General features: G+C 42.0%; 2 protein-coding genes across 4 annotated transcripts in view; both read right to left on the minus strand.

The window, feature by feature from the left end:
- Positions 1-7,024, minus strand: part of ano2b (anoctamin 2b) — a 124,598-nt gene extending 117,574 nt beyond the window's left edge. Inside the window, exons 1-2 of one of the 3 annotated variants that reach the window (XM_069192035.1) lie at positions 6,707-7,024; positions 2,851-3,023 (exon numbers count right to left, since the gene is read on the minus strand). In XM_069192035.1, the coding sequence (XP_069048136.1) occupies positions 2,851-3,023; positions 6,707-6,863 (330 nt within the window). In that variant the 5' untranslated portion in view covers positions 6,864-7,024. Of the gene's footprint in view, positions 1-3; positions 322-2,850; positions 3,024-6,706 lie in introns of those variants that run through there. The other 2 variants (XM_015353303.2, XM_006633832.3) reach the window with 2 other exon arrangements.
- A 4,142-nt stretch (positions 7,025-11,166) lies between these two features.
- vwf (von Willebrand factor) overlaps positions 11,167-19,549 on the minus strand; it is a 68,322-nt gene continuing 59,939 nt past the window's right edge. The window contains exons 45-52 of the mRNA XM_006633831.3: positions 18,822-19,005; positions 17,671-17,711; positions 16,247-16,363; positions 15,480-15,578; positions 14,306-14,434; positions 14,012-14,051; positions 12,801-12,898; positions 11,167-11,738 (exon numbers count right to left, since the gene is read on the minus strand). Coding sequence (XP_006633894.3) covers positions 11,547-11,738; positions 12,801-12,898; positions 14,012-14,051; positions 14,306-14,434; positions 15,480-15,578; positions 16,247-16,363; positions 17,671-17,711; positions 18,822-19,005 — 900 coding nt within the window. The 3' untranslated portion in view covers positions 11,167-11,546. The remainder of the gene's footprint in view (positions 11,739-12,800; positions 12,899-14,011; positions 14,052-14,305; positions 14,435-15,479; positions 15,579-16,246; positions 16,364-17,670; positions 17,712-18,821; positions 19,006-19,549) is intronic.

A 19,549-nucleotide genomic window follows, 5' to 3' on the forward strand; every position in this document is an offset into this window, starting at 1 on the left:
TACGGGGATTTTATTAATACTTTGCGACTCCAACATGTTCTTTTTCCAAAAGAACAAAACCACGACCTTCTAAGGCACAAAAAAGAGGTGCAGTTAACTCATCCCGATGTTTGTTTGTTTTTTAATTCTCCCAGAAGAAGTTGGACAATGCAGACCAGCTGTCAACAGGCGCTTTAACGTCTCACAATGAGGCACATGAAATCCATCTGCTCAGATTCGGGCGCTGCACTCTGCTAGCAGTTCGTCGGGACTAAGGCAGACTGTGGTTCAACTGCCGATCACCATAGAAACTCTGCGTTTAACGGAGGATGCTGCCTCTGGGAGCCCAAGACACTTGTCTGGAACAAACCGGCTCCAGGGTGTGCCCTATAGCAACCTAATTATCATCTGTTGCTTCGTGATATGTGCACATATATATATATATTTAATTTAGAGGCCTCATATCAACACCTCTCAGTTCGGAACCGGTTTCTTCCTTTTACAGAAAACCCTACTGAAGCGCCTGAGGGGTTTTATGCCCTGAACTGAAAGATTACAATTCGTTTGCGCCGTCTTCTTGTTCAGGTACTGTGAAGTGCGTACTGCCGATTTCAACGCCCACACACTTAACATTTTAAAGTGGACACAACTGGAGCAGAATCCAGAAAACGTCGACTACAGTACGGGATGTGGACTTTCACTCTTTGGAGCAACGAGATGTACCGTATAGATGTCCGTTCTTTGCAGTTTCTGCGTCGGGGCTCCTAAATTCGATTTAAAATAAAGAACTATAACAGCAGGGTCACAAACAATAATTAGTTGTACACCGAACATCATAAAGGCCCTTATATCTTAAACCAGATTTCCAATGAGTATATATATTCATTATTTCTGTTAAATTGAAATCAAAAGAAAGACCTTCGATACAATTTCCTCCATTTTTTTAGAGCTGCAGTGTCTCAGTTTCCGAAACTCACACAAGGAACCCAGAACAGATACTGCACATAACGCGAAGAACACAGCAAACATACCTTCAACGTACAATTCTGGAAATGTCTGATACGAATTATTTTGAATTATGCCTTGGCGGCGTATACAGTATATTGCAGAAGAGTATATTGTCTGAATTGCTTGACATTTGCGCAAATTGCAATTTCTTGCGCCTTCGCAATCGTATATTCTAGCACTTTCCTGTAAAGTTGCTTCTATTTTGTGAATCACGACGTAGTGCATGTTTGATTAAGTCAACACAAAAACACAGATGAATATTTCTGGAGTAGTGCAGATTTTTTCAGAAAGAAAACCTGCAGCACGGTGTGACATTTTTAAACCACCCTCTCTGCTGCGTGCGCAGAAGATTCCCAGATACCAAAACTCTCCCCACCTGCCACGCCCTCTAACGGCTGTTAACATTGAGAGATTATTTTTTTTTAAGAGTAAAATAAAAAGACACCTCAAAAAAGCACTGGAAATCCAACAGTGAACGTCTTCACAAAGAACAGTGAAACGGGAACCAGAGAGCACAAGTGGAATCTTTATGGAAGTGCACATACTGTACTGTCCTACCAAGAACAAGAGGCACTTCTTTACACAAAGGTTGCAGGAGTATGGAACAAGCCTGGCTTATTCCCAAAAAAAATGGATAGGATAAATTAGCTACCAGTCACATTAGAAAGGCCAATTGACCACCTCTTATTTGTATGGGGTGCAGAACTTCAGCACTCTGTGCAATATGTAATACGTTTAATTATTTTCATGTCTGATGTGAATAACTGCTTTTTAGTGAGAAAGAACTGAAGGATCAAAACCTTATAAATGTGGTGAATACATATACATGTTCAATCAATATAAATCATATATAATCATTTATAATAACTCTACATACAGATATAAAGGCATCTTCAGTACACAAAAAAAATTGTGGAAATACAAAAAGACTGAAAAGATTTAGCAGCTAGCGGAAAAGGTCTTTTTTTTATTTAGCACTAACAATCCATTTCTATTATCAAAGTAGTTAATTCAAAAGAGTGTGGCAACAGAGCTGACAATTAAGCAACTGCTTGGCGCTTATTTATGAAGGAGGGAAAGCGCAGGACATACAGCAAGAGCTTTGAAGGACTTCAGGAAACAATTAATTCTATAATGAAATTTCAAGTCAGTTAATGACCCAAAGTAAGCTACTTGTTTGACTGCTCTGGTTGGTTAAGCAACGCACTGCACATTTATAATAACTCTACATATATATATTTCTATGGAAGAAATGCGATTGTATTTTTTAATATTTGTATAAGTGCATCAGATGCATAAGTGCTCTGTTACACAAACAGTGATATGCACTCATAGAGATACTCATCAGTTGATGCGTTGATTGAAATACTGAGAAAACATTTGAGCAGAAAATTCTCCGGTCTAAGGATTTCTTTGGTTGTGGTTTCTTCAGTACAAAAAGATTAGAGTATTTCAACAGACAGTCTAATGTCATGTTCCAAACCCAAATAAACATGTATAAGGTAAGAATTATTCCAAGTCAGCAACACTCAACAGGAGTGGATTGGACTGCATTGCTTTTTCTGGGAATCTCTCTGCTCCATTTATAAATAAATACTGCTGCAAGGGTGAGTAGCAGACTCTACATTGTTAAAGGAAATAGCATAAAGTATGTAAATATAGGGAAGATTGAAAAATACACAAACCATTCCAAAGCCTTTCCAAATATAAGGGAACATAAAAATGCAATATACTCTGTACTGTAATCCCAGAAATGGCTCTGAACCGTTGCTTGCACATTTCAACTTCTGTCTATAATTTTTTATGACGTGAATCTGGTTCTCTTCCTCCACTCAATACAGACATATCAGGGGCCATACATACAGCTTCATTCTGGTCCTCAAAGTAGTCAGAAGGGTTGAAAGCACCATTGGCCGTGTGGAGATCCAGCTCGGAAAACTCCCGTGGGACAGAAAGGAAGCGGTCGCTGTGAATTGAAGACGACTCACTGACCGCCGTCGACGGTTTTACACATTCCACTCGTGTGTTTGGAGTATCTGCGGAAAAAAAAGCAGAACATTAGTCTTTTTTTTTTTAATGCTTTTAATTTTAGATTTTAAAGGTACAGGTCATTAATCCTGTCCTGGAGTCCTTGCACTGGCTTCCGGTCAAATTCCGCGTAGACTTTAAAATCCTCATGCTCACCTATAAGGATTTACATGGCTTGGCACCTCAATACCTGTCTGAACTATTATCGCCCTACTCCCCACCTCGCAACCTCCGCTCTTCAAATTCTGCCCTCCTTACTGTCCCCCAAGCCCGTCTACATTGTATGGGCGACAGGGCCTTCTCCTGCTATGCCCCCAAGCTCTGGAACTCTTTGCCCAAGGATATCAGAGAGTCACCTTCTCTAAACTCCTTCAAGTCTAGACTCAAAACCTTCTTCTTCAGAAAAGCCTTTACTTAACTGGTTCCATTCTTCACCCCTCTGCTCTTCTTAATACCACCTTCCACGGTCTCCTCTATTGTTATTGTTGTAATTATAATTGTGTCCTATCTTGTGAAATCTTCTTATTTATTGTTGTAGTCTTCTTATTTATTGTGATTGTCATCCTGTAAAGCGCTTTGAGAAGCCACCTTTAAAGGCGCTATATAAAATAAAGTTTATTATTATTACAGGAACTGCCAAAAATGGGCAAAACATACAGTAGTTCATTGTGAATTCAGTACCCTGGACAGCTACAGCCAGGAACTTACTGTAACTTTCAAGTTAAAATTGACAAGAATGAACGATGTAAAAGAGAGCATGTTTTTTAAAAAAAGGATGAAAAAACAGAAATAAATGGTTAAATCAACTAACAAAGACCAAATAGTGTGTTTTTCTACATCACACTATTTCCCCCCATCATGGTTTAAACAAACTGTAAACCATATTAGATTAATTAGAGAAGAGTTTGGGACAGTTTATCCATATGAAAAATAATATGCTTGGTACCAGACTTTTTTATTCCAAATAAACCTGTCCTTCTCCGAATACCAATAACAGTTTTTTAACTGATTTTGTGCGATTTAAAGCACTTAAACCCAAGAACTGCAAGAAGTGAAGCCCATAACCACAAGAGATCAAGAAAACTCTTTTAATAAAAAGGGCTGACTGTTTCAAATTTCCCCGATCGATTGTTTCCTTACCGTATTCAGCTTTGCTGCCAACTTAATATTTCCACAACAGCAACATGCAGGTTTGTGGGCAGAGTCGTGCCTATTAAAATGTGTGATCATCAGACCCACCCCTTGTAAATACTTAAAACAGAAATTCAAGTAAAAAAAAAAAAGAAGCTGATCAGAAGAGTTTTAAGGAGACCATAAGGGATGAATGCAACAATCCTTTGAACTTCAGAGCCGCGAGAGGAAAAATAATTTGAGAGGCAAAAGAACCTACAGTAGTTTGGCAAAAATGTTGTCTGCCGGCCTGAAGGGATGGGGTTGTTTTTACTGGTGCACAAACAACACAAGCAGTGAGCACACAAGACTCAGGGGAAGTACTGTATGGCTCAGCCAGCAACACTGTAGCGTAGATGTCTCTGGCCCAAGCCAAGTCAAAGTCATTAGCCGACTGTCACTGGGGTTCCCCGAGCAGTGATGTGCAAATGGTCAAGTACTGCGGAGGAAGGGTGTACGTTTCATGCCTAGGCACTGTGAACCCTGGGGTTTTCAGGCTCAGGTGAGCCTGCAAAACTTGTAGCATCAGCAAGAGAAGCATCAGTATGCAGTAGCATCACTGGCTCAGCGTCACACAGCTGAGACAGGGGGCTCATCATACAGGCAGGTCCGAAAGGCCAACAGGGGGCCACACCACTGACCTGAATGTATTTACAAATGAACATTTCCCCCCCCCAGATTGGGGGCAGAAGCCAAAACAGGAAAGCAAATGGAATTAAATCAAATAAAACCAGATTAGACAGATCAAGACAGAAGGTACACTTGTTAAGGAGCAATACTACTTAATTCAGCAGCATCCAGCAGTGCGCTCAGGAAGGTGAGCTAGGAGTTACGGGGTGGTTTTTGAACAAGCTGATGGTAAACGCAAGGAGCAAACCCCAACCTAAATAATTGAAGTCAGAGAGAGGGACAAGAGGTTTTGAAACTGATGTCCTTACACAGCCTGCCAGTGTTACAGGATGAGTTGACAGAAGACTGGCGCAGGACACTGCAACCAGAATAAACACGAGATTTGAGTGAAGCACACCTAAATGTGTATATTAGGACACCTTGCGTACTGTGGTATGTAATCTTGACTGGCAACAGGAAAGCTTTGCTTGCGGGAAGTTTTCTGTAAACCTTGGCCGAACATTCTCTGGTTGCACTGTTTTCCAGGAGGGCCTCAACATTTTTCCTGAAATCAGTATTCATTGCCGTTTCGTTTTTGTGCTCCACCGAAATTTTCCGAAACCACTTCATCCAGCACAGGGGCACAGAGGAGCTGGAGCCTATTCTAGCATGCAACAGGCACATGGCAGGGTACACCCCAGACAGGACGCCAGTCCATCGCAAGGCACACACAGACACAAACACTCACACCAGAGCCAATTTCTACAGAAGCCAATTGACCTACAGGTATCAGTACTGTATGTACTGGAACTGTGGGAGGAAACTGGAGGAAACCCACGCAAACCTGAACAGAACATGCAAACTCCACACAGACTGCACCCCAACAATTGATGCGCTCGGCATATCAGCTACTACTAGTGCTGAAAACTGTGCCACCTAAAGTTTACAGTGACTCTAATTCCATTAGTCAGTGTAGATGCATCTTACGCTATGTATCCTGAATGTAAATACTAAACCTATTTCGTATTCACATACCCTGTACTGTATATCCTATGGCACATACAGTAGATCACTAATGTTTTTTTTTAAATCGCTGAAATTCCTTGAACTGAATTACAAAAAAAAAATCAAAAGCCCCTGCCTTCGAGGTATACAATGAAACTGCGTTACGTGTTTAAAGAAATATATCCGTGTCTATTAAAAACGTTAAAAAAATCAAAATTGATTTGACAAAAAAGTCTTTGAACCAACAGGAGTGCAATGAAAGTCGCTTTGGATAAAAGCGGCACCTAAATTAATCATAAGAAGAACAGCAAGAGCTCTTGAATTCCTAATGCAAAGTATCGCACAGAAATCCAAACATACAAGCAATTATCGCATCTCCCAGAATTGCATTTAACTAAAAATTCCGGGGTTTGTGACAGATCAAATAAAGACAAATAAAACAGAAAACACACCAACTACCCTTACACGCCATTACTGTTTCCTACTGTAAGCAGTATAACCGTCTCAAAATAGCTCAGATTAGCATTTTGCTAATTATATTAAGTGTAATTTGCGTGTTCTAATCCACGTAACGTGGTCTTCGTTTCGTTCTCATCTCTTCATTATTCCGTTTCAAAAACCAAAGGCAAAAACTGTGCATGCGCCTTTAAAGCCAAGAGAATTTAAATGCCCTCTTCAGCAGCAAACAGGGGGGGAAAAGTTTATAAAATTTGGGGCCAGTAGATTAGAGACAAAGCACACAGTAGTATCCGTTAATCGTCCGTTTGCAAGTACTTTTTTCCAAATCGATTCCAGCCAGGGATAGACTCCGCGTATGGAGACGCACGTTCAGAAAGGTTTCAACTCCCGAAGAAACCGCTTAAATTACTCGACACCGGCCGAATTTTCTCAAGAATGACCCACTTACCGCTGGCCGGGGGCAAACTGTCTTCCATGGTGCGGAGGGTCGCAGGTCTGGAAGCGGAGAAGCCTGTAATAGGATGTGGCTGTGTTGTAACTATGTACAGTCTGCTCCTCGGTCTGCAATGGCTTAATTTGCGGACAGCCCTGGCAGCTAATTCCATCTCTGCTTTGAAAGGGCTTTAGACAAGGCAAACTTCGGCTAATTGGCCTTCTGCCTCTTTAATCACGAGAGACAGACTCCTCCATCCGCTGTAATTTTCCTCATTTATTCCGAGTGGAGTGGCACAAGTGGGCTGTCCAGAGCTTGCATTGACAAAGAAAAAAAATTAGGCGATAAAGAGTTTCAGGTTGCCTTTTTAAGCAATTAAGCAGCTCGTTAGCGGTTGTGGCGCTTAAAGTCCTTCTGAAGCGGGTCTGCGAAGATTTTTAAATTCACAGAGCAGTAACTTTTATGTTTCAATGCGTTTTTTTTAAAAAAAAAACCAACTTGAACTTTTCGCTTAACTGTAAGTATCATATCATTTCATATTTACGCGTGAGCTGACCCGACCATCTTTGAACTGGAGTCACCTCACCTCTTTATATTGTTCTCCATTGTCTCAGGTTACGTTCATCTGGCAAATATATCCCGCCAATGAAATATTCAAGCCTTTTATTTTGTAATCGAGGGAACAATTAAATGCAAAGAGCCTTTAAAAAGCAGGAGCTTTACCGGTGCAGTACTGCTCAAATTCTGCGACTCGCTCGGATGAATGTCATTTCTAAAATTTGCTAAACTAACTTGATGCAATGCACGCAAAATTTTGATTTTCAATACCGAGAGACAGCGGACGTTTTATTAAAAGAGTATAACCGATTCTAAATTGCTGTTTTAAAATGCCTTTAAACGTACAGAAAACTGGTGGGATAGGGCATGCTTTGTGAGAAACCGTGTTTATTTAGGTAGGTTGGGGGGTTAAGTATATATATTTTTTTATATTAATCAGTATAAAGAAGCTTCGTATTTGTTGCGTAATGTTACTGATGTCCCCAGTATATTGTAACCGGATTCCCTCCCTCCTAGCAGAACGGTAGATGGAGTTGTGCAAATGGGACACGGCTCTCGGTTGAGTTTGTTCGAATTTATAAAACCGTAGCCAGGTGGTGATGAAGTTGTCTCACAAACCGAGCAAATTATCTTACTTTCTAATTATTTGCTCAGTAGTCTTCACTAAAGAAACGGAGTTCATTTAACTCTCTCTATTTGGAATCAATTTACAGATACTTTTGTTTTTTTTTTTTAAAAAAAAGGTTTGAGTTTGATTACGGAAAATAACTAGATCGCTGATGCAAAGGGGATTCGTTGTAACATTGTTACATTGTAACGTAAGTGTAGGACATACAGTACAGTATATTCATAAAGAATAGACGCGGCAGCACTCAGGTCTGATGGACTTAATCAATGTTTTTAAAGGGACACCAATCACAATCGGCGAAGATGCGTCCCTCCAGCTATTTTTCGAACAACTTAAGACATTTCAGGGTCATGGGGGAGCTGGAGTCTGTCTCAGCTAGCAACAGGTGTCAGGCAGGGTACACCCTGGACAGGACGCCAGTCCACGCAAGGGCACACACAGACACAAACACGCAAACGAACAGTTTGTTGGCCAGGGCCAATTTTCCCAGAAGCCAGTTAACCTGCCAGCATGTCTTTGGATTGTGGGAGAAAACTAGAGCACCTGAAGGAAACCCTCATGAACATGGGGAGAACATGCAGCCTCCACGCAGAAGGGCCCCAGTTCTGCAAGGCAGTAATACTAACCTCTGTTCCACGCATACAGCAGCAAATAGACAATGGCAGGGTGGCTGGTGTTGTCATCGAAAGTTGATCCTACAGATTGTCTACTGAGCTCAGGTTAGGGGAAGCATTTGAGAATGGCAATGTTGTTTTTTTCTTGAAGTCATGGCAGAAAGGGGAAAATAGGGAAAAAAAAACATACAGTATACAGGTATAGCTCACCCGACTCTGTCTAGGAGGGATTAGGGACAGACAGCACACAATAATTCTCATTTAATTTACTGCAAAATCGACATCCCTTTAAATATTACCAGAAACACGAGAAGATAAGTGATTGTTTCCTGTAGACAGATTATAAAGTATGTGTTTTATTTATTTTTAGGCTGTCGTTTAGGAGACTCCATTTATTCCCAGGCCAGGAAATGAGTTGTTCGGTTACTCAAAAATGTCATGCAGCGCACTGTGTTCCTATTCCAAAATTTGAAGCAGGTACTTTCTTTTAAATGGGAAGACTGTAAATCTACAGTAAGTGAATTCTGTAAGTCTGTGCTGCCACGTTTTAAATTAAACGTGGTCAAAGTTAATAAGTTAAGACTCCGTTATCTAGTCACAATTTCATAGTCTCATGATATTCAACACCTTTGATGTTCAGATAACAGTGAGGAGGCAAAAGGACAACATTGCTTAAATTAGCCTCTGAGAATACTGTATCTAATACATCAAAGTACACTGGTGCTGTTTTTTGGTGGAAACAAAATGCATAAACATGTCATATTGCTCCATAACATCCTGCACGCACCATGGACAGGCCACCAGTCCATCGCAGGGCACACACACACTCACACTAGGCCAGATGCAGATGCAGACACACCAGAGCCAGTCCATCACAGGACACACACAGACACACACACCAGGGCCATTTTTTCAGAAGCCAATTAACCCACCAGTATGTCTTTGGACTGTTGGAGGAATTCCATGTGAACACTAGGAGAACATGCAAACTCCACACAGACAGTACCCAGGTCTCAGATTGAAAACCAAGGCTCCAGTGCTAGGAGGCAGCAATGCTAACCACGGTGCTACTGTGTTGCCCCTTTTTCTGCCTATGTTTGATAGTTTTTTTTCCTAATCGTTGTACACACAATGAGAGTTGAACACTTGATCCCATAAAACCCTCAGGAGGGATTCACTTTGTCCCACGCAAAAACAAGCCTCTCCTCAGACCTCTTGCAGAGGAAGGTAGTGCAGTGTGTTTTAGGAGCAGAGCAGCTCTGGCCAAATGAGGAGGGACTTGGACAGGATGCGATACCTTCCTCAGCGTTTCCCACAGAAATGACTTCAGGACCACATGCGGTGATCTGATCGGAGAACAGGCAAGCAGAACACACTGGACACCTCACAATGTCCTGGAAGAGATCAGAAGGAAGACACTGGCTCTGATGTGCAGAGATAGTAGATGATTGTAGAGAAGTGGTTTCATAAAACAATCATCTACTGTAAATTGCAGAAGCAGGATACAATGAAGGGGAACTGATGACAGTGTAACAGGCTTGATTAGATTTCATGTCTTTATTTTCATATGCTGGATTGAATTTTACTTTACTATTTGACTTACAGTAGTAGTGGGTGGCAGGGTGTTGCAGGGGTCAGCATGGCTGCCTTGCAGTACTGGGGCCCTGGGTTCAATTCCAGACCAGGAGAGCTGTCTGCGAGGAGAGGGTTCATGTGGATTTCCTCTTTTCATTCTGGTTTCCTCCCACAGTCCAAAGACCTGCTGGTAGGTTAACTAACCTCTGGGGAAAAGTGGCTCCGGTGTGAGACCTGGTGTCCCATCCAGGGTGTACCCTACTGTGAGAGTGGGGTGGGGGAGTCACCCCGGCGAGCCCCGGTAAAGTCAGACCCCCATAATGCCACACTACCTTGTGCCAATTGCTTGCCAGCACAGACTCAGGCCCCCCTGAGACCCTAAGCTGGAAGAGGCACTTAGGAAACAGCTGGGATGACTAATGACTTAATATTGTTCCATTGTTTTAAATGAAGCCACACAAGCTCATGTATTCTGCAGAAATGCTGGTTGCTGTAGGTTTGATCGGTGTCTCTAGATTAATCAATTTCCCTACGGGATAAATAAAGTATTATCTATCTATCTAGATTGTCCCTTTGTGTATGTTTGCCCTGCGAGTGATTGGCATCCCATCAAGCATGTAGCTCTGCCTTGTGCCATGTGCTCTTACTGTAGGGGCTTCCGGGTGATAGGGTTTTTGGATAAAGAATGGATGGGCACAATGACTCGTGGGGTAACCCTCATTAATGCAACTTGTTTCTAATAAGCTAGTGAGAGGTGGGAGTGTGAGAGAGCCACCATCTTGGCTCAAAACATGGGCCCAGCAGGGTGGCTTTGAGCCAAGATGGTGGTTTTCTCACAAAGTCGCCTCTCACAACTTCACCCAGTCTAATAGACACCATGAATATCACTTTTTACACCTTATCCTTCATGTTCTTTTCCTGATACAATGTTTAGCTTTTCCACCCACGTCCCAGAGCTGAGCTTTCAACGATTTAAGAATCTGAAAATGAAGCAACATTTTGTGGAGGCTTATAGTGAAGTGAAAATGTCACTTCACATAAGCCACTAAGAGCATCATAACACTTCTGATTAATCAAATATCACAGACAAAAAACTTCACTCATGGAACTATGCTGTTGGCTTTATTTGATGATTTTCAGTTCAAATACTGTCAAATTCCAAAATTCTGAAAATTGAAAAGGACACGTTTATGCTTTATTAAGCAAATGCTGCAGCAGCTAAAGTATTTTGAGTAGTGTGCAGGTAATGAATATTGTACAACGAGCTACTTGGAGGTGTTGTGCTAGGTTTATTCCCCAGTAGTAAAATGCAGTGTAACAAAACCAGTCATGCAGCCATTTTGCATGCAGATTTGTCCAGTAATGTAAAGTAGGGAGTGAGTACAAGTTTGGCAGAGGCGTCTGCCCTGCCGTGGTCTGTGGAGGTCTGGGATGTCACAGCCCGCAGTAGTGATCAGAGGCCGATCTTGTCGGACCCCTGTCACTCTCCTTCGCATCTGTGAGAGAGGCAGTCACAGGCCGTGACGGTGAAGATCTCGTGCTGCAGCACAGTGCCGTTGGCGCACTGTAGAGGGACCAGCATCGTCTCGGTGCCTTTGGCCGAGCAGCACACGCACTGCTTTTCCACCTTATGCGTCTCCAGAGAATAGACAGACTTGCTGGTGCATTTCCCCTGAAAGAGACGGGGTCCGACAGTTATACTTTCTAGCTAGGCGCAGTGGCTGGCATTCCTGTATTGCAACGCTGGGGCCCTGGGTTCAATTCCTGGGGGGCCATCTGTGTGGAGTCTATATGGTCTCATCGTGTTTCCTTTGGGTGGTTCGGTTTTCTCTCTGTGTCCAAAAGCATGCTGGTAGGTTATTGGGCTTCTGGGAAAACTGGCCCTGGTGAGTGTGTGTGTTTGTCTGTGCCAGTGTTTCCCCTGCGATGGACTGGCGTCCTTTCCAGGGTATATAAAATGCCTTCCGTAGGTTTTGAGTGTCTCACTCACTGCAGTTACTATACATGATAATCTGTGCCAATCTGTGTTTTTTTTACCAAACTCTCACCCCCTTCAAATCTCACACAAAATCAAAAAATCTCTTCAGCACTGGTCTCTATACTAGGCCTTCTGCCAAGTCCTATATTATTTAATATAGTTACGTTTGCTTATTCTTTTAACATCTTCAAGAAATAAATGTTTTCACAGAAGACGTTTTGAGCCCCAAGATAAATAAGAGTTATCTTATGATGGAGTCAAAACTGGATTATCAAGTGTATACTGTATTTATCACAAGTGTAGCAATCATCTTTTATTCTTACAGCTATTATCTGGCTCAATTTGGATAATTGGCTGTATATTTTACATATACTGTACTATATATTTTCTTTCTCATTATAACATGTACAGTATGTCTCTTATCTGTTAATGCTTTGCTGTGTTAAATGTACTGTGTATTTTACCTGCCTGCAAAGCAAATTTCCCTGTCTGCGAGTAAGTATATATTGATTACAGAAGTTATAATCAATATCTGAATCGATACCTAATCAATACCTAAGAAGAAGGCTCCACAGCCAAAATTTTCTCTCTCTTTTCTTTTCCTTCCCGTTAAGCCTGGAATAAGCCTTTACCTGTTCTTCTATTGGTTACAGTTCGCAGTACAGTACATATTCGAGTCGAAAATCAGATATTGACAGTCAATCTGTGCCACAAACGGTCAATGATCTGACCAGAATGTTCTGCACCTGAGCTTACCTCGCAGTAATGAATGTCAATCCGATCCCGAGACATGCAGTCGTCAATTTTAATATACTTCAGAACTCCGGCGGTTTTTTTACACTCGGGCTCAGTACCTGAGGGAGAACAACACAGAGCCTCGCTGACAAAGGCACGCAACGCTGAAACCGAAATAAGGCCCCTTTGCAAGACTGGGGAATGCAGAACCGCACATTTGTACAGGAAAAGGGCAGAAACGAATAGATGTGAATTTTTAATGTCCTTCTGCATCTTCCAAGAGGTCAAAACTAGGAAAGATTCTATTTGAAGTGTACACAAGGGCATGTATTGCTTCTTTATGACTAGCCTAACATATTAGCACTTTATTCGTCAGGACACTAGGAACACTCTGCTGTAGGATGGGCCCTTTTCCCAATGAGATGGTAAGACAAGATCACAATGAGATGGATACTCAATCACAATAAACTGCTCAAAAGCATGGGAGTTTTCATACCCAAGACCTGTCCAACCACCACTCTGGTCTTCAGAAACCTGACCTACTGTATTTAAAGCTCATCCTTCTGGTTTTCAAATTGGTAAAGGAATCAGTGAGGCTGCTGGTGCATAATGCTGCTTCAGATTAGTGATGCTCTCCTAGTGTAAAGTACTTTGGGATCTTGTGGGAAGAAAAGCAGTATCGACCTGAATGACTGCTTAATTGTTTAAATATAAATACTGCTAAAGCTATACTGGATGTTGACAACATTCCATCTTTTCAATGTTTTCAAAAACCAAAAAGAAAGGTCAGTGTGGAATCACCAGGTTTCAAATAATAGTCAAACATTATTTTACTGAAATCTGTCCGGGATCCAAAACCAGTGCTATCATCAGTTCTCAGAGAATGAAAGTAGTTACATGAAAGATTTCATCTTTAAATGAGCAGACAAAATAGGAGAAGCTTTACTACCAAAAAACAGTTGGGCCATATTTCTTTTCAAGTTGCATTATCCTTATTAATTATGAACTTTCCATTCATATGAATTGTTTATCCATACAGCAAAAAGTGGTACCTGCATCCTGAATGCTAGGTTTCTACTCTATTTCTAAACCTACTGCACAAATGTACAAGTGTCTTAAATTCATATTGGGTTTATACAGACTGAGGTTTCTGTTTTTTTACAATGACTCACTGAACATACAGAAAGACAAAACAATAGCTTTATATTAAAAGCATTAGGTATAATACTCACAAGTCTCACAGCAGCTGTTGCCCAGTTGGGTGACTTTGCCCTGGTAATGATAAAGAAAGATCCTTACATTATGTTAATCAATAGTCCCACCACCCTGTATGTAAACACATGCCTTGTACTCTCAACAGGATTCTGTCTGAATACTGTACAGAGATCTCAACATCAGCTAATAAACAGCATAATCAGTACAGGCCGCTTATGTTGCCTTTTTGTATTTCATTCACTCTTTAAGGTATCCAATCTGGCCTGGTTAGACAGAGGAACTGAGAGAGGAGGAAAATCAGAGCTACTGACCCCTTCAGCCAGGCAGCTGGCCTTGTCAAATGGAGGGCAGGTAGTTATTTTTGTTTCCAGCACCAAATCATCCTGTTTATTGACTTTGCAGGTATAGAAGAAGCATCCCTCCTGCCGGGTTTCATTTGCCTGTAAACATAGAGAAACATGGGTCAAAACTAACAGCCAATGTGTTGTAGGCCTCCTGCATAATCACGGACCACATTGAGCAAGTCAGTGAGAGTTAACGTGAACAAACAGACCACGATCACATCTTAACTTCCTGGTGGTACAGTACAAGGTAGCAAGTTCAGATTTTTCCTTAGTGCTCTGGGTTTACTTAAAGAAAGGGGCTCAAATGTCAGTCAGGTTATAGAGAAGGAATGTCAAAGAGCTACACCCTACATTAAAACAGTTTCAGACCAGAGAAACACGTTTGACCCATCTAGCCAATTTGGCAGCTAGTGGTTAATTGGCCAAGGATCTCATCCTGCTGTTTCTTTGAAAGAAACCAGGGTATCAAATTCAACAACATGGCTGGGTAGCTTGTTCAACACTCCTACAATTTCTTGGCTAAAGAACTTCCCACTTAGGAAGGTTTCTCCTGCCATACTTATGAACAGTGTTATGTATATTTATGATTGATTTATATCAAATTCAGCATTGCAGACATTCATTGTACAGTATGTTTATTTACTGAATTTACTGTTGTGTGCACTTCTTTCACATCACTGTGTAATTTTATTTTTCATCAGGGTTGTGCTTGAAATGGGATTTTAAGCAACTCAATCTATGAACTTGGAGATCTATGAATATGTGTATTAATTTTGAGCACTGACCATGTCATACTCTTATCTATGTTGACACCAGTTATCATACAGAAAAGGGAGTCTGTTATGTTCACAAGGAAGACAAGAATGAGAGATGCAAATAAAAGGATAAACCAACTAAATCACTGAGTTTGTTAAAAAGATGTTTTAGCAGGTTACATTTGGAAGGCTCAACTGATCATCCTGATAATGGCATTCCACTGGTATGTTACTAAATATTCTAACACAATGCTCACATGATTTAGTTTCGCTTTTATCGTGCATTTTGTTATATCTATTTCCCTCAGTAGCTGCAGGAAGGGGTGGAAAACCTTTACAGTAAATAATCCGATACACCTGGAGACATTAAAGACCACACCACAGACCTTCAGAGTTGTGATTGTTCCATCCTTCAGTTGGATGGTGCAGGATGTTGCAATGCATTTTCCACAGCAAGAGCCTGTAACTTGCTCGAACCTGTAACCCTGGAATATAAAGGTTTATATGTAAATAATTGGAGAGGGTAGTGAATGTCTAACAAGATGATTTTGGGTTCAAGTGCCCACGACAGATACAGTACTGATGTTTTATCCTTGAGCAAGGTGCCCGATTAATGTACTCATCCATACTGTATATTCACCCGTCTATTTCCATCCACTTCCAATCTAGGGTCACGGGGGCACGCACGCACACACACACGCATGCATGCCTAGGCTGTTTTCCCAGAAGCCAATGAACCCACCAGCTTGTCTTTGGACTGTGGGAGGAAACTCACATGAACCAAAGGAAAACAAAAAAACTCAGTGCACTTAGTACCCCAGGAATTGAACCTAGGTCCTCAGAGCTGCAAGCTAGCAATGGTAACCACTGTGCCACCAGAACACCCTAAATGTACGTATACATACAGCATGAAAGGTACTTCATGTACTTCATACATACAGCTCAGCTATGAACACCAATCCAAAAAAAAGACAAAATATGGTTTAATCCTTTATGCACATGGCGGTTCCTTCCTGTTATATGAAACTTGAACAAAAAAGCAATGGACACACACGACTGAGCAAAACTGAATTATTTAATTTTTTAATGGTCATTTTTAAAAATACTATTTAAAAGTCATTTTAAAGTCGGGAACACCCCGAGTGGGTCTTACCAGTGGGCAGGGTGTGCAGGTGATCCTCTTGCAGGACAGGCGGAACCTTCTCAGCAGGCCCTGCTCCATGGAGCACTCGCAGTGCGTGCACAGGTCCACCATCAGGCTCTCCCCCGCCTGCAGACGAGACGTTGCAACCAGCCCGTCAGGAGCAGCGCAGGGAAAAAACGGTTGGGTGCACAGTTTTAGAATTTGTACATTTTTTTGTATTTGTCTTTTCTGCTGCCTTTTTTTTATTGTGCCTTCTGACTGAGAGAAGAATAACACTGGGCAGCCGGACCAACTGACCGAGCAATTGACTGACTGACTGATCAATTGGTTGAATGATTGATCGATCGGTTGGTTGATCAACCGATTAATCGATTGACTGAATGGTTGGTTGACTGATTGATTGCACTATCGATTGGATTATAAAAATTCATTGGTGCCTAAAGTACTTATTAAATCAAAATCACTTACTGTATGTACAGCACACAAATGTATATGTAGTTTTGTTGGAGCATGGTACTGACATAAAAGTCCTGTGATTAATTCCATTCTACCTCAATGGTTACTGACTAATGCCAATGGAAATGGTACAGTGGAAACTGGTGACCACAGCAATCATAGTCCCACAGTCATGCATTACTGGGTACAAAAGGACTGACTCTGTAATACAGACTCATACACTTAATTAACTCTATTAATCATCTTGTTTTTTTCAAAATGAGACCAACCTGTTTTATGAATACAACATCAATCCTCTACTGCCACAAACATTTACATGTACAGAAAACCCAAGGGAACAGGTATAAAGTAATAATAATGTAATGTTTCTTTATTAGCCCTATACAATTTCTTGCATTAGGAATTCGTCTTTTCGCATACCCCAGCTTTTCTCCATGGAGACACAGACACACAGAAAGGGAGAGAAGCTTGGGGTCAGAGCGCAGGGTCTGCCATTGTACGGCGCCCCTGGAGCAGTTAGGGTTAAGGGCCTTGCTCAGGGGCCCAACGGAGTAGGATTCCTCTGCCGGCCGCGGGATTCGAACCGGCAACCTTCCAGTAACAGGCGCAGATCCTGAGCCACCGCTCCGCCCATAGTATAAAGGTTACATGACGATGGCTCTGTGGCTAAGGATATGCGCCTGTGGCTGGAAGGTTGCTGGTTCGAATCCCGCGGCCGGCAGAGGTATTCTACTCCATTGAGCCCCTGGGCAAGGCCCTTCACCCCAACTGCTCCAGGGGCGCCGTATAAATGGCCGACCCTGCGCTCTGACCCCCAGCTTCTCTCCCTGTCTGTGTGTCTCATGGAGAGCAAGTTGGGGTATGCAAAAAAATGCATTTCCTAATGCAAAAAATTGTATATGGCCAATAAAGTGATCTTAAGAGGGCTGTAAAAGAATAAGAGCAACGTTAATATAGAGATCAGTGTAGGTTCTTACCCCAATGATAGTGTTGTTCATGACACAGGCATCAAGGGGAACTAGAAGAAATGATGGACAAAGATCAAAGCAAATACAGAGAAGCTTTAACTTGAAAAACTCATTCCATAAACAAAAACAGTTTACAGTCCCCATGCTTTTCACGCTGTGAGTAAAACCCAGACTTGAATAACTTGTACATCTTCCTTAAGAAAATGATAGAAAAGCAGCATTTTTAAACAATGGATCATGTTTTCCCACCTGTATTCAACTAACTACTCCAATAAAGTTCAAAGAATGTTCTGTGTTCCCACAACATTCAGTCCCAGACTTAATACAAATAAGTTGTGGATGCATTATAGTTCAGCTTACTACAGTACAATAGTGCAGTACAATACATTCAATTTCTGTAGCACGTAATCCAATAGAACCAGAATTTAGTTTTGATACTTAGAGGCCAGATGATCTTTCACAGCATAACTTCAAAAACCACTGAAATTTCTATGAGTAACATGTGTGTGAGGTGCAGTGCCTTCAATCAAAATGGAGATTCTTGTCTGGACCTCATTTCCCAGAATGCTGTAATGAGGAATGACCCCATCCCCCACCCCTACCCCCGTTAGTCACCTGACCAGTTGATGCAAAACAATTGGTCAGGTGAAAGTTGAAAAAACAGGAAGCTCAGTCCAATGCTCAGTGATATCTGCTGTCTGAAGGAGAGAAGGCAGAATCTCAGGTTGCTCCATTCCCCAGAGGTAGGAGAAACGGACTGTAGAACCGTGGACCAGAGGAACTTGCAAGACCTATGAAACTGAACTTGTGAGTTTGAGAGTTTGGAAGTCTTCTGAAGACTCTTAGGAAGAGACTTGTTTGTAGACAGAAAACAGCTGAACAGCCCAGCATGACAGAAAGGGACTTTCAGGTTGTTCAAAAATGAGCTTAGACTGTTGTTTTGGCTTGGGGTTTTGTTTGAGTTCCCTAAACTGTAAATAAATTGCACCGTTTTTGTATTTTATTGTTGTGCATTCATGTGTCTGTGGTCCTGCATCCCTCCTCTTTATAAAGATCCCATTATGGCATGCCCAGTGGGTATCACACACGTAGAGCAACACTATTCACTCATAAAGACACTGGCTCTCATTTTCATCTGAGCTGTCAGTACCAGCACGTACCACATTGGCAGGTGGGACAGCAGCCGTCTAAGTTGTTGCAGCGAAGCTCGGTGCCCAGGGGGCATTTGGGGGTGTCCATCTGAGTGCAGGACACATTGTACTGATTGATGAAGACCTCCTCGTTGATCCGCACGCACTCGTTGATGACACATGGCTTCTGGGGAGACCGCCACTTCTCCCCCACCTGCAGCGACACAGAGCCTCAGCAGTTCAGTGTTTCTTCTTAACATTTGATCGCATGACTCTTTACTTGATTGAGCTGTGGAGATGCAATGATGTACCATGTTAGATAAGCACATGGTATATCATTTGCATTGCTGCCTCACAGTGCTGGGTCTCTGGGTTCAGTTCTGGAACTGGATTTCCATCTACATGGTTTGTACAGTATGTTAATAATAATTCCTTACACTTCTATAGCACTTTTCTGGACACTCCACTCTAAGCACTTTGCTGGTAACAGGGAATCCCACTACCACCACCAATGTGTAGCCCCTGCCTGAATGATGCAACAGCAGCCAAAGAGCACCGGTCCGCTCACCACACACCAGCTCTTAGTGGGTAGGAGAACAGAGTGATGAAGCCAGTTCGGAGATGGGGATTAATTCGAGGCCATGCTTGGTAAAGGTCAGGGAGAATTGTTGCCAGGACACCGGGGTAACACCCCTACTCTTTTTTTAAAAACAACCTGGGATGTGGTGGCTACTCTGTATGTATGTTCTCCCTGCGTT

The sequence above is a fragment of the Lepisosteus oculatus genome, chromosome 7 (assembly GCF_040954835.1).
Source record: "Lepisosteus oculatus isolate fLepOcu1 chromosome 7, fLepOcu1.hap2, whole genome shotgun sequence".
NCBI lineage: Eukaryota > Metazoa > Chordata > Actinopteri > Semionotiformes > Lepisosteidae > Lepisosteus > Lepisosteus oculatus.